Here is a 13,525-nt window from a genome sequence, read left to right on the forward strand (position 1 = left end):
CGGTACATTATACACTTAAACGGGTAATTATGAGGATCCATTCGTGACACAAACTATTTCTTTTCTTGTAAATGAATTTATCCTAAAGGATAACTTTATCTTTTTTTTTTTTCTTAAGGACCTTTAGGTCCGAGCCTAAATAAATTATAATAAAAGAAATGGAAAAGGTCACTGTTTTTAACAGTAAAATCTACGATTTTCCTTTTCCCATTTCTAAATATATTTATTTTTTAATAATTTTATGATGATCAAAATATTAAAGGAAAATCTTTGATTTTATTGTCTTCGACAATGACCTTTAATATTTCTCATTTATTATTTTTCAGACTAGAAGAAAAGAAAAAGAAAAAAAGCGTTTTTTTATTTTTTTTTATTTTCCATGATATGAAATGAAATGAAAGAATCAGTATCTAAATGTTCTGATAATTCAACTTGTTGAATAATGAAATGGTATCAGGTTATTAAGAAGATTCTGTAATTCCATTTCATTATAATCAAAAAATCTTCTAAAAAACGTTTTACTGTTTACTTCGTAAATTTTTTAGATACTGATTTTTTTCATACCATTTCATTACATTACATAAAATAGGGAAGGCTATCCATTGTGGATAGAAGATATTATGGCAGCTACCGGCTATTGTGTGGAACACACTCCATCATAAATGAATAACACAGAAACAAGCCATACTCTGGGGTTGCGGAAGTGGCAACGTTGTATTTTTCTACAAATTATAACATTAAATGAGAAAAAGAAAACAATAAAAACAAGCAATGGATGTAAGAAGGGTCCCTTTATAACATATACAACAAAATATAATATACAAGCCTTATATTACCCAAAGGCTCCGAAACTCTTTTTTTTATTTTTTTTTTATTTATCAGGACAAATATTTATTTAATAGTATTTTATATTATGAACTATTAAACAGATTAGTTTATTGACATAATCAGGTCATTTTAACTATGAATAATCAAAATGCGATTCATATTATTACTTTTTATTTTTCTTATTTACAGAAATTCATTTTTTACTCATTTCAAAAATAATATTAATATTGATAAATGTTGTGTAACGAACTTATTGTCATATTTTGCCCACTTAAACAGTGACACAATTGTGACACGTTAGGAGTATTAGTCCGTGAAATAACTATGGTTGGTTTGACAATCCTACACACTCCGTATCATGCTTCTTTGGTTAGCTCTTCGTATGTGGGAAGTATTTCTTTACGTTCGATTTTGTATGCAATTTCTGGTAGTACGGATGCTATAAAAAAAGACCTTCTCGATTCGTAGTCATGTAATCCGACTGCAGTAAACAATAGGTACATCGATTTTCCTGATGAATTCTTCTATTCCTTCATTTTCGTTTTGCTTGATTTCCTTCAATGATTTCCACGCATTTCCGACGTCATGCATAGCGTATTCAGCTTTAAACTTTTGCTCAAAAGCTTTCCACGACGTAATAACTTCTTCCACCTGACTCCACCAGCGTTGAGCATCCCCTTTTAAAGCAAAACTAGCGATAAACTTCGCAGTATAGTCATCCAAATCTACAAATTTGCGCAGTCTATTGATGCTTTTTAGCCACGTTTCTGCTTCCATTGTACTCTTCGTTCCATCAAAACTGTCGATCAATGTTAAGTACTTTAAGGCCAGGTCGTTGTTCCTTGCGTTACCGGCTATTATGGTAGTATCTTTTTCAGTATTACTGGTCATGATTGTTTCTGTGAATGTTGTTGATGTTTGTTTCTTTTTGTAATGAAATTTCTTCTTTTTTTTTTTGTTTGATTTAACACGGCGCTATGACAAAATGTCTCGGCAGGACCTCCAATGATACGGGCGCGGCGTTAAGTTATAGAATATACAGTAATTATACAAGTATAATTAAACAATATATTCTAGATGTCCTCGAGTCGGCCAATCCAAATATATACTAAACAAATAATTCTTAAGTTCCAATAATATCCAAATCTAATATAATTCTTTGAGATCTTTTCAATTAAGGCACACGTACTAGAATAACTGTTTAATTCAATATACTGTATAAAAATAGGATTTAACTAAAACTAAAAAATAACTAAGCTTGATATCCATAAGTGATAACAGTATGTTCTTTTATATGAGTTAAATAAAATAAGGTCAGTTGTGGAGAAGTGTTCCGGTCCATCACTCTTTTGTCACTTTTAGCATAATAAGGGAGGGCACGTGCCCACATCGGAATTCCAATTTTAGAAAAATCCTCTACGTATCAATTGTGACAAGTCCTGTAGCTAATTTATCGCCTCACTACAGCGGGCCACTAATTCTTGCCCAATTTAGTAGGTCAGCTGTCGAATCCGTCGGGCGTTTGTGCCTTCGGTCCAAACCATCCGGACATGCACCCTTCCCCTTGTCTCTCTTCCCTTTTGCTATTTATGGTATTTACCTCTATGCTTATGAAAATGTTTAACTATTAATTCAAGATCAAATTACACAAATGACTATTTATATATATTTTTTTTTTATGTTTATGTTAACTTAGAGCAATTACAAGATATAAAAGGATTTAGGATTTTTAATACTATATATCAGTAAAATATTGGCTCGTCAATGACAAGAAGGCACGAGACCAAGTGAAGGAAGGCATACGATTCTTGGATGCTCGTCCTAAACGGAAGAATAAAGGAAAGGGTCCCATGCGACCGATTCATCATGTACTGCTTGGAGAAGAGGAAATTCAGGAAGAATTATCTGGATACTCTTCGGAAGATTCTGATTCGTCTTATACATCCCGTACCGATTCAGGAGGCTATGTTTCTGACCCTGACAGTGATGCCGATACGATATATGTACGACTATCCTTATAATAAAATGAATATGGATCATTCCACTCCTCTAATGGTGATTGGCACTATCAACGATAGACCTGTCAGGGATCTCTGCTAATTTATACACTCGAGCTTTCAATTTTCAAGTGTAAATTGTTCTATAAGGAAATTGTTTTCGAAAACGAGACTTTTACCATTAGAAAGCTAACAACTATCTCTATTACGTAATATTATTATGATGACGTCATGTCAGATGACGTGGCTTCATATATCAGAATATTTGGCTGAAAATTATATATGTAATGGAGCTAATCGCCAGCGTTCCAATGGTAAAAGTCTTGTGCTCCAAGCTTACTTCGTCATAGAGAAATCTGAGGTTAAAGTCAAAGTTCATCGAAAAAAAAATCAAAAATTAAAAAAGCTAAAATACCTTGCGGTATATTTTTAAAAAGAATTTAAGACTTTACAGAGGGTTCTGACTCGGATTTTCATTCTGAAATATTTTTGGATAGAAAAAGTCTTAATTTTTTTTTTAAAAATTTGAAAAAGTATATAAAGAAGGTAAATTCTCACTTAAAATGAGATCTATTTACTTATTACTATGCCTTCTTTACCTACTCTTAAATCTCTTCAACCCATTTTATTTGATCCCAAAGCTGCTTTACAGTAAGTCGAAACCTTTTATAAAAATTGATGTAATCTAAAAATATAATTATTAGGTATTTAATTGATCAAGGCGTTTTTTATGAAGAACAGTATTGTGACGCGGGTACTCAAATGAGACTAAATTACTTTACACGCGATGGTATTCTCTGGCAATGTCCTAGTGAACGGTGTTCTTGTCGACCAGGTCGATCTCGTCGAAGACGATCTTTAAGAGATCATTCGTTCTTTAATTACTTAAAAGCTCCTTTGGATGAATTTCTATTGGTGGTATATCACTTTCTATTGAAGACACCTGTATCCTCAATCAAAATGGCAAGTGGTCTTCATCATAACACTATTCAAAATATTATTGATAGTATTTATCATCTGATGGAGTTGGATTTGAAAAGAGAAGATCAGTTAATCGGTTAGATTTTATTCCTAAAGTAATCTTTTTTATTATCTTCCACTTATTAATTTATTTTATAGGTGGATTGGATGAAAATAATGAACCGATTATTGTAGAAATCGATGAAAGCAAGTTTGGAAAGCGGAAATATCATCGTGGTCATCACGTTGAAGGCATTTGGGTAGTTGGTGGTAATGAAAAAACACCACAACGAAAAGCGTTTCTTACTATTGTTCAAGATCGTACAGCCAATACTTTCGAAGAGCTTATTAAGGTTCATGTCCGGCCTCATTCTAGGATTTATACTGATTGTTAGGCTGGTTATAATGGTTTGAATGATCTTGAAGATATGCATTACGATCACCATATGGTAAATCATTCTGTTTCGTTTATTACTGAAGCTGGTGTGCATACAAATACTATTGAAGGTAATATAGCTATATGCTGTATAATACTGTACTATTTACAGTTTTATATTGAATAAATGATAAAAATAGGAACATGGAATGGAATTAAAATGATTATTCCTTCAAGACAGCGTACACGGCAATTAATACATGGGAAATTAATGGAATTTCTCTGGCGCCGAAAGCATAGCAATGACTATTGGAATGCTATTTTGACTGCCATGAAAGAAGTATCTTTTAACTTTGAGGAAACAGAAGGTAAACCTTTTTCTATATGTGCTAGATGATACTATTTAATTCAAAATATTTAATTATTATTATTAGATTCAGTTGAAAATGATGTAAATGAATCAATTTTGCCGCAAGTTAGAACGAGAGAAGAGATAGAAACTGATGAGGAGGAGAATACTAGTAGTGAAAGCGACGATGATAGTGATGATGATTATATTGATGAATAATTAGCAAAAATAAACATATGACCATTTTTTATAAAACTCCGAAAATAATTTTTTTTATATTTTTGAAAATTAGAAATTGAGGCGAGTTTAATGAGCTTAGGAACTATACCCCCGAGATTACTCTATTTATAGTAATCTGCATGCAAAAATCCGAACTCGAGTGTATAAATTGGCTTTCAACCCATCCATCACCCAGAATATCGAATTTGTAAATTTTAGAGCGAGATTACCTCTACTGCATCTGATATCCATTACCACCATTTAACCATTTTTGGATTGAATCATGTCTACTCGAAAGTTGGAAACGACACTTGCCCAGGTGTTCACAGTCCTCCAAGATCTGACTCAAAAAGTTGACGGACTTGCAAATCGATTCTCCGTGCTGGAAGCGAAGTTCCTCGACCACGAAACTGCCAACAATTTTTTCCGGGAGGAGCTTGAAAAATTGGGCGCAGTTGTCCAAAATCTTCAAAAAATTGAAGAAAAACAAAAAACTGCTGAAATCTCGCCAAATATAATCGCTAGAGCCTCAACAATGGCAGATTTGACATCTGCCACCGAATCCATCTCACGCTCCACCACTGAACTTGGTACTACTGCTAGTAAGTACGCTACCCCCACTGCTCCTACTGTTGAGACCACCCGCCCTCGTAATGCCTCTCCTCCTTCTACTGCTTGGGTACAAATTGTCAAACGTGCTGCTCCCAAGAAACTAACTGAGCGCAAGCTCAATGCTACTGTACGTGCCTTTAGCCGTCCTACACCTAACTCTACTAATGGCTTTACCTATGTGTATATGCCTCGTGGTCGTCGTATTAATCGTCGAGAAATACGTCACCGCCTGTATACCTTAGGCATTGATACTGTACTACCCGTATTTTGGACATCACCCTACCGACTCATGGAGTCATCGGCCTTCTTGTACACCAGAAATTCGCTGCTACTCTCATCCGCCACTTGCAAGCCTGTAAAGTTCAACTTATTCAGGACTTAGACCCGTTAGCTGAAGAACATGTCGCTAATCCTGATATGGCTTCTGCCTCACCTACGGACCGGGCCCGCTTTGCTAAAGCCCTCCAACAAGACCGCTGCATCCGCGCTCTTCGTTATGTTCGTCCCTACCTGGTTTCTAGTATTGCTCGTTTTTATGTCAAACAATGCTGGATAACGGAATCTATTGCTACTGCTCTTACTGTATTAATGAACGCAACCCTAGACCATTGAAACGTAACCGTGATGATGGTTCTCCTTCTGCAGCCTCTGCTTTTTGGATCTCCCTGGGTTTCATAACTGGAGACTCAGAAATGATCGAAGCTGGCTGTTGTATTTAACAGCATATTACTCTTGGATTATTACATAATACTGAAATAAGAGACTACAGATCCTTATGAAGGTTAGAATAACCGCGAGTGATAGATTTGTTAGAACAATCCTTTTCTCTTACGGAAGAATATTTCATCTGTATATCCGAGACAACATTGTATTAGTAATTGACTTTATTTAGGAATAAGATATATTATAGTATTTGGATTTGATTAAATCAGATAACTTTATTTAGCAGATCAAACCACAATACATAAATCTAATCTACTTAAGCTATTATCTAACTTGTTGATCCCTTACTTTAACTCTTTACATGCTGACAGAATTCAATAAGACTGAAATGGAGATATCCGCAGATTGGATGTATCTCAGGATACTTGACAACTCTAAAATTCAAACTGAGATATTATTATGTAAAAATTGAATTATAATAAAATATAAAATAGGTAATAAAAAAATTTGATAAATAATTATGTAGAATAGCACAATGTTCACGGAGCCATATATAAATTTAAAGGAACTATTTGAAAATGATGAAAAGGCTCTGTTATACTTGATTGAAAATAATTATGTAAATAAATATGAAAAATGTCTAAAATGTAATGGTGATACTAAATTATACTTAAATTTAAAAATTTACAGATGTCGAAATTATAAATGTAGGAAAGCATATTCACCATTACGCGGTACAATATTTTCAAAGATGAAATTACCATTGAGTACCCAACTTCATTTATTAAATTATTTTATTCTAAAAATGCCATGTAGTAGTATTGCAACAACACTGCAGATTAGTAGAAATACAGTAACATTGTATAATAAAATCTTTAGAAAATATTTAAAAGATAAAGAACAATTTAATAAAAATATAAGAATTGGAGGAAGAAATAAAGTAGTAGAACTAGATGAAACCAAAATAGGAAAAAGAAAATATAATAAAGGTCATAGAGTGGAAGGTTGTTGGGTTATAGGTGGTATAGAAAGAAGCATATTAAAAAATAAACTTAAGAATGAAAATAAAAAGCTATTTCTGGTGCCCATCGAAAAAAGAGACACAACGTGTATTGATAAAATTATTCAAAAGTATGTTAAAAAGGGAACTATTATACATACTGATTGTTGGAAAGGATATAACAATTTAAAAAATTTAGGGTATAAACATAAAACTGTAAATCATAAGAAGAATTTCAAAGACCCGGAAACTGGTATACATACCAATACCATAGAGGGTACCTGGAATGGATTGAAACAAAGTATAATCCCTAGAAATAGAATTAAAAAGGATATATTATTATATCTGAGAGAATACCAGTGGAGAAAAAAACACAGAGAATATAATTTATGGAAAACATTTTTAAAAGACTAAAATTGAATTTGGTATAATATTGAAAAGTAAGAATTAAGAGTAATAATAAATATTAATGAATTTATAAATATAGAATGGTAGATAATCCATTTTTGAATGAAAAATTTGTAAAAGATATTAAACGTTCCTTTGTTCCAACAAAACTTTTTAATCAAAACAAACATAATTACAGAGTAATAAATGTAGAGTTTAAGTTAAAAAAAGATAATATAGTTTATATAATTCTAAAATTAGAGAATGGTAGCAAATTCGAACATGTGTATGTTCTAAACAATAAGAACTGTAAAAATAAAGATAGTTATAATCATTCACAAGTGAATGACATTATAAAAAAATTAGAAAAAATGGATATTGATTGAAGTTAATCCGTCATATATGTCCTTACTATGACGCTAAACTAGTACGGTACTTAGGTCGTAACGCTGAGTTGACTTCATCTATAATGATGACATAATGAACACTAACATCCATTTTTATATGTGCGGGATTTAAAATATATAAGCTGTCAACTATATTGCTAATCATCCCCGCAGATTTAAAGATAATTTATCCTATCCGTCCCATTAGTCGTAATGAATCTGCCGAGGTATCGGTTAAAGGAACCGATAGCCAGATCAGCTCATCACTTACCTTCTTATACTGTACCTATCCAATCGGTCAAGGCACCGCTCTAGCATGATTAACCGTGCTGTAGCAATTGGGTATGTTTTTTCTTTTATCCTCAGGTCATCTTGTACCTAAGGGTCCCGATAGAAAAAGTTTTTTTACAATATCCACAAATATAAATAGAAGAACTTTTTTTCCTACATGGTTTTGTCTTCATTCTTTATCTGAATATTCTACTTAATAAAAGAAGATAACTTGGTCTTCACAGATTTCCTTTTTGTTTTCTTTCTATTGTGATCTATTTCTACCATATACAACAGTAGTATTAATCATTCAGAACTTATTCTTTTGCCTTCATTGCTCTTAACATAACCAGATTGTGCCAGATACAACTCAGTTTATCGTTAGATTTATTCATTTAGTCAAAGATCATAAATCAAATCATATAATACACTTGAGACAATAAAGGTTGGTTACTAATAACCTGGTGCTCACTACTCGCTCGAGTCTTATTTCACTGTTGAACATATTTCTGTTACTCTTCTTAAGCTCCTTTACCTACTGTACACTTATTAACAACACATACAGTACAATAAATCTGAGTTGTTGCTAAATTCATAAATAACATCCTAACATTTCTCTACCATTTGTACAGAGTTAGTCAAAAATCAATTTTGCGGATGTATTTGATAATCTATTTCACATTGAGCCCTACTTTAACTATGTCACTGATTTTTTCCTCCGATTTGTTGAAATATTTCGTCCTACTTTTGTTTTTTTTTATTGTTACACAAAAAGCCTAGCTAGCTCAATCGGTAGAGCGTGAGACTCTTAATCTCAAGGTTGGGGGTTCGAGCCCCCCGTTGGGCTTTTTTTGTTCATTCTTTACCCTGAGTATCCTTTATAGAAGAAAGTAGATAACTTGGTCTTTACTGATTTCCTTTTGTCTTCTTTTCTTTTTATATTATTGTCGTGTTACAGTATAACGGTGACTGAAAATTTTTTTTAGAATAGGGGTCTTAATAAAATTGTTTTTCATTGGCGAGTTACGTAGGTAACAACAACACTATCATCCCTGTTGTGCACGAAGCTCCGATAAGACTATATACTAATATCACAAAGGTAGGATTATTGTCAGAAGTAGAGGAAAGAATGATTTTGTTCATTATTCGATTATTCTATATTTTATATCTTTGAATGTTACATCTAATGTCATACCACAAAATTACGGTATATAAAACTTCAGTAAATGTAACAGTAATAATCCTATAAGAATATGAATGTTGCAAAAGAAATAAACGGCATACTTTCTCTCCCTTTTGAAAAGTATTATTGAATTGTATATAACTTGCACTAATTAACGAGGCTATCATTTCAAGCACGACACTATACTAAACTAATTATTGAGGTACCACGACATCCCAAAAAAAAAAAAGACAGATCCCAAAATGTTCAGGTTTGAAAAAAATGCTCACTACAGGGGTCGAACCTGTGACCTTGGCGTTATTAGCACCACGCTCTAACCAACTGAGCTAAGCGAGCACCTTTCTTTCACTTCTTAAACCTTTTACTTAAATTCACAGTCACACTTCAACAGTCACGTGATCTACCAAAGTAAACAGTAGACTATACTCGACAACTAGCAAAGCAACACCAGTAACAGAATATAGTAGTCTGATCAGTATTGAAAGGACTATATCGTATTCAAGTTTCCAACCAATCCAACAAGTATTGACCATTTCGCAAATTACGATTGTAATTTGTATTGAACTTACCATCCATCTTGCCCATTTCAACCGAGATGTCCCAAACACTCGACCTTGCCACCCTTTCCCAGCGTTTCTTCGAACAGGAGCAGCGTCTCACCAGAACTGAAACCCAACTCAAGCAGCACGCCGACCTTCTTGAACGATTAGCACAACTCGAGCGTGTGAATGGCGAGCTCCAAGACAAGGTTCAGAGCCTTGAAACTGAAAATTCGAGATTGAGATCTCAATTGAAACTCCAATCCAGCCATCACCCCACTTCCCCTGTTGCCTTACCCCGAGGAATTCAGGAACCCGAAACACATTCTGTCCCCGCTACTCAGCCAGCTGGCCCTATTGATTGGGCCTCCATTGTTACTCGCCCAGCAAAAAAAATCCGCCCGCCCACACCAAAAAAGGTGGAAGCCATCTCCCGATGCTTCAACCCCACACCTACTGGTCCACAAGGTTTCCAGTACATCTACCTCCACCGCTCCCGTCGCCTCACACATGTCGAATGCCGTAAGAACCTCCGTCTCTTGGGAGCTGAACCCAGCCGCATCCTTGACATTATGTTCCCAGCTCGTAATGTTGTAGGACTTTTAGTCCACATCCAATACCAAGAAGAGTTCCTCCAGATATTAGCTAAGGCTAACGTCAAGCCTATCAACAGTGAATTCGACCCCACGGACGGAAAGCACGTTGCCGACCCAAAATATGCCTCCCTTTCCAATGATGAACGCAACATCAAGGCAGCTGAACTTCACCGGGATCGCTGCCTTCACACCCTCGAATTCCTTGCTTCCACTCGTCGCCCTCTTCTTCCAGTTGCTAGGGACTTTCTCAACAACGGCTGGATCTCAGATGAAGATTTCTCTGAGGTCCTCAACAGTACCCCCACCAAGTTCCATCGCGACCACCCCGCTGCTGCAGCCTTCCAAATGGCCAGCAGTGGCAACGATGCTCCCGCTGACACCGAAATGATGAATGAGTTTTAATGATTGAGTCTCACAATCATTATACTCAACATACCCTCCATGACACCGTACTCTTTCTTCCAGACTAACCTCACACCCATGACAACTCCTCTTTACCATCTACCCAGAACAACACTCGACCCCGTAACCACCCGCACCCATCCTCACCTATCTCGACACCTATTACCATTGGGCTTTGGAACGCCCGTGGTCTCCAACAAACATCCATCGATGATATATTACAACATTGCCAGTCCTTTACCGTCATCTTTATTACCGAAACATGGCTTTTACCACCATGTCGACTTCCCACCATTTGGCGGCAGTATCACCTTCCCGGTATCCCTGTAGCAGGTGACTACCGCGGCTCCAGAGGTGTTACTTGCTTGATCAATCCAAACTGTACCCTCCCTGTACAGTGACCAGCAAAACTGTTCCAATGTTTTGCTTTTTTGCCTTCGCTCGACGTCAACCGCAGAGTTTCAAAACATTTGAGTGACTTAATATATATCAATAGAAAGCTGAAACCGTCACGAACCTGTTACTAAAATTTGTTTTGATTATTACCGCATCTGGAAAAAGCAGGAACGCCACAAAGCCCGAGGGTGCATTGGAACAGTTTTGCATGCATACCTCAGATTTCACTAAATCATAAACCACAACTTGGCAACTGGTCACAGACGACTGAAATTTCAACCAATACTTCCCTAAATCATGAGAAACATATTTCCGTCACTTTCGGTAAATTATTTAACCTTTCAAGTAAGTTTTTCTGGGTCTCTTCGTTACTATGCGTGGTATTACTGTTGAACAGCGTGATCGTATCGTATCTCTATTGGAATCAGGTGAAAGTGTTCGTGCTGTGGCTGCTAAGGTTTGTGTCGGTGTTGCAACTGTGTCGCGAGTCGGAAAAGAGTTCTGCCCCGATAGAAATTTGAGTAAAGGAGGTAGACCCAAGCTCTTGTCTGAGGCCGATAAGCGGTATTGCGTTCGTCAAATCACCAAGGGTCGCGTAGATAATGCCGTAAAGGTTCGAAAACAACTTCAAATCGATCATGGAGTCAAGGCAAGTGTTGATACCGTTCGCAGGGCTCTTCGGCAGTATGGTTTAGGCGCGTTTGAAAAGGAAAAGAAGCCTTTGATATCTGCCAAGAATGCAAAGAAACGACTTGCTTGGTGTAAAGCGCATCGTTATTGGACAGTTGATGACTGGAAACGCGTTATCTGGTCTGATGAGACGAAGATCAATCGATTTAACTCCGAAGGACGTGTTTGGGCTTGGATCCGTGACGGGGAAACGCTTCAACCGAAGCATGTAAAGGCAACTGTTAAACACGGCGGTGGTAGCATCATGATTTGGAGTGCCATTACCTATGCTGGAACCGGTTGGATGTGCCAAATAATTGGTAACATGGACAAGACGCTCTACCAGGAGATCGTCAAAGACGAACAGGAGCAAACAATTGAGTTCGCGTGCCAAAAATTGGGGTTCCGAAGGGATCAAATAGTCTTTCAGCAAGATAACGATCCGAAGCACACTAGTAATTTGGTCAAGGATTACCTTAAAAACCAGGATTATAAGGTAATGGATTGGCCACCACAGTCACCAGACCTCAACCCAATTGAAAATATGTGGCGGTTGTTGAAAATCCGCCTCAATGAGTACGAAACGTCACCAAAAGGTATGCAGGAGCTATACGAACGTGTAAGTGACGTTTGGTATAAGGTAATCGATATCAAGGAATGCCAAAAGGTAATTGATTCAATGCCACAACGTATTGAGGCTTGCATCAAGGCCAAAGGTTATTGGACGAAGTATTAAAACGGAGATAAAGAGCTATTTTGGATTTCTGATCGATGCATGCAAAACTGTTCCAATAAACATCTTAATTTTAACGCATGAAAGCCTACTAAAATAAAAAAATTTTTAGCCAACTTTTTATTTGTACTTTTTAAGCGTGACTTTCTCTCTCTAATGGTTGTAATTTCAAGTTGTTCCGATGACTTTACATTGAGTTATGAAGGAAAAGGTAAGAATGGCAAAAACATTGGAACAGTTTTGCTGGTCACTGTATATCAAATCCCGCTACCTAACAACGAACATGCACTCAGTATCCAAATCGGCTCCCTCCGCCTCATATGCCTATACCTACCTCCTGACCAACACAACTTGAGAAATGCCGAAGTCTCAGCTATTTTTGACTCTATCCCTTTATTAGAAGATACAATTATCTGTGGTGATTTGAATGCTCGGCTCGGTAACGACTCAGGTGACACCTTAACGAACAACCGTGGTGACGTACTCCGAGACTGGTGTAATGCCCATATGCTACATATTCTGAATAACCATCTGGCCCATGGTATACCCACATACAGCGATTTTCGACAAGGTCGCGTTATCAGTAGCATCGTGGATTACTTCATCACCAACATCGAAACACTGCATACCTCATCCTCCTCTTCTTTAGAAATATATTCCGATTTATCCTTGGGCTCAGACCATCGCCTAATGTCATTGACCTTTGAATACACACACACCAACATCGACCGCCCCCCAGAAGCCCAACAGCACTCCCATGAACGCCGGATATGGAACTTAAGCCGTCTACAGGAACCGGACCTCCTTGCCCTCTATCAATCCCACTTCAACCGCTTATCACAGCCTCTTCTCCAGCTGCTCCAACACTTAATCATACATCCACCTGATACCACACCTGATATCGACGATCTAAATCAACAGTTTAACCAAATCATATATACAGCGCTAGACCTCACAGTA

The 13,525-nt window shown here is 36.4% G+C and overlaps 3 protein-coding genes and 2 non-coding genes across 5 annotated transcripts; 4 read left to right on the top strand and 1 right to left on the bottom strand.

Moving 5' to 3' along the window:
* Positions 1-3,587: 3,587 nt before the first annotated feature.
* BDF20DRAFT_800004 (uncharacterized protein) lies at positions 3,588-4,135 on the top strand (the record flags this gene model as incomplete). The annotated part of the gene is made up of 2 exons (XM_053076351.1): positions 3,588-3,882; positions 3,945-4,135. Coding segments are annotated over 2 exons (486 nt in total), but the record flags the coding sequence as incomplete, so codon positions are not given.
* An 877-nt stretch (positions 4,136-5,012) lies between these two features.
* On the top strand, positions 5,013-5,953 carry BDF20DRAFT_991508 (uncharacterized protein; the record flags this gene model as incomplete). Its single annotated transcript, XM_053085348.1, has 2 exons — positions 5,013-5,696; positions 5,717-5,953. 2 exons carry the CDS (start codon positions 5,013-5,015, stop codon positions 5,951-5,953), a joined length of 921 nt encoding a protein of 306 aa, XP_052932061.1.
* A 2,868-nt stretch (positions 5,954-8,821) lies between these two features.
* On the top strand, positions 8,822-8,894 carry BDF20DRAFT_t146. The gene has a single exon. It is a non-coding gene; the product is annotated as a tRNA-Lys (tRNA).
* Positions 8,895-9,492: 598 nt separating this feature from the next.
* BDF20DRAFT_t147 lies at positions 9,493-9,566 on the bottom strand. Its single transcript has one exon. It is a non-coding gene; the product is annotated as a tRNA-Ile (tRNA).
* Positions 9,567-9,966: 400 nt separating this feature from the next.
* Positions 9,967-10,671, top strand: BDF20DRAFT_803873 (uncharacterized protein; the record flags this gene model as incomplete). Its single annotated transcript, XM_053076454.1, has 1 exon — positions 9,967-10,671. A coding segment is annotated over one exon (705 nt), but the record flags the coding sequence as incomplete, so codon positions are not given.
* Positions 10,672-13,525: the final 2,854 nt, after the last annotated feature.

Source organism: Mycotypha africana, assembly GCF_025528875.1.
Source record: "Mycotypha africana strain NRRL 2978 chromosome Unknown BDF20scaffold_12, whole genome shotgun sequence".
Taxonomy (NCBI): Eukaryota; Fungi; Mucoromycota; class Mucoromycetes; order Mucorales; family Mycotyphaceae; genus Mycotypha; species Mycotypha africana.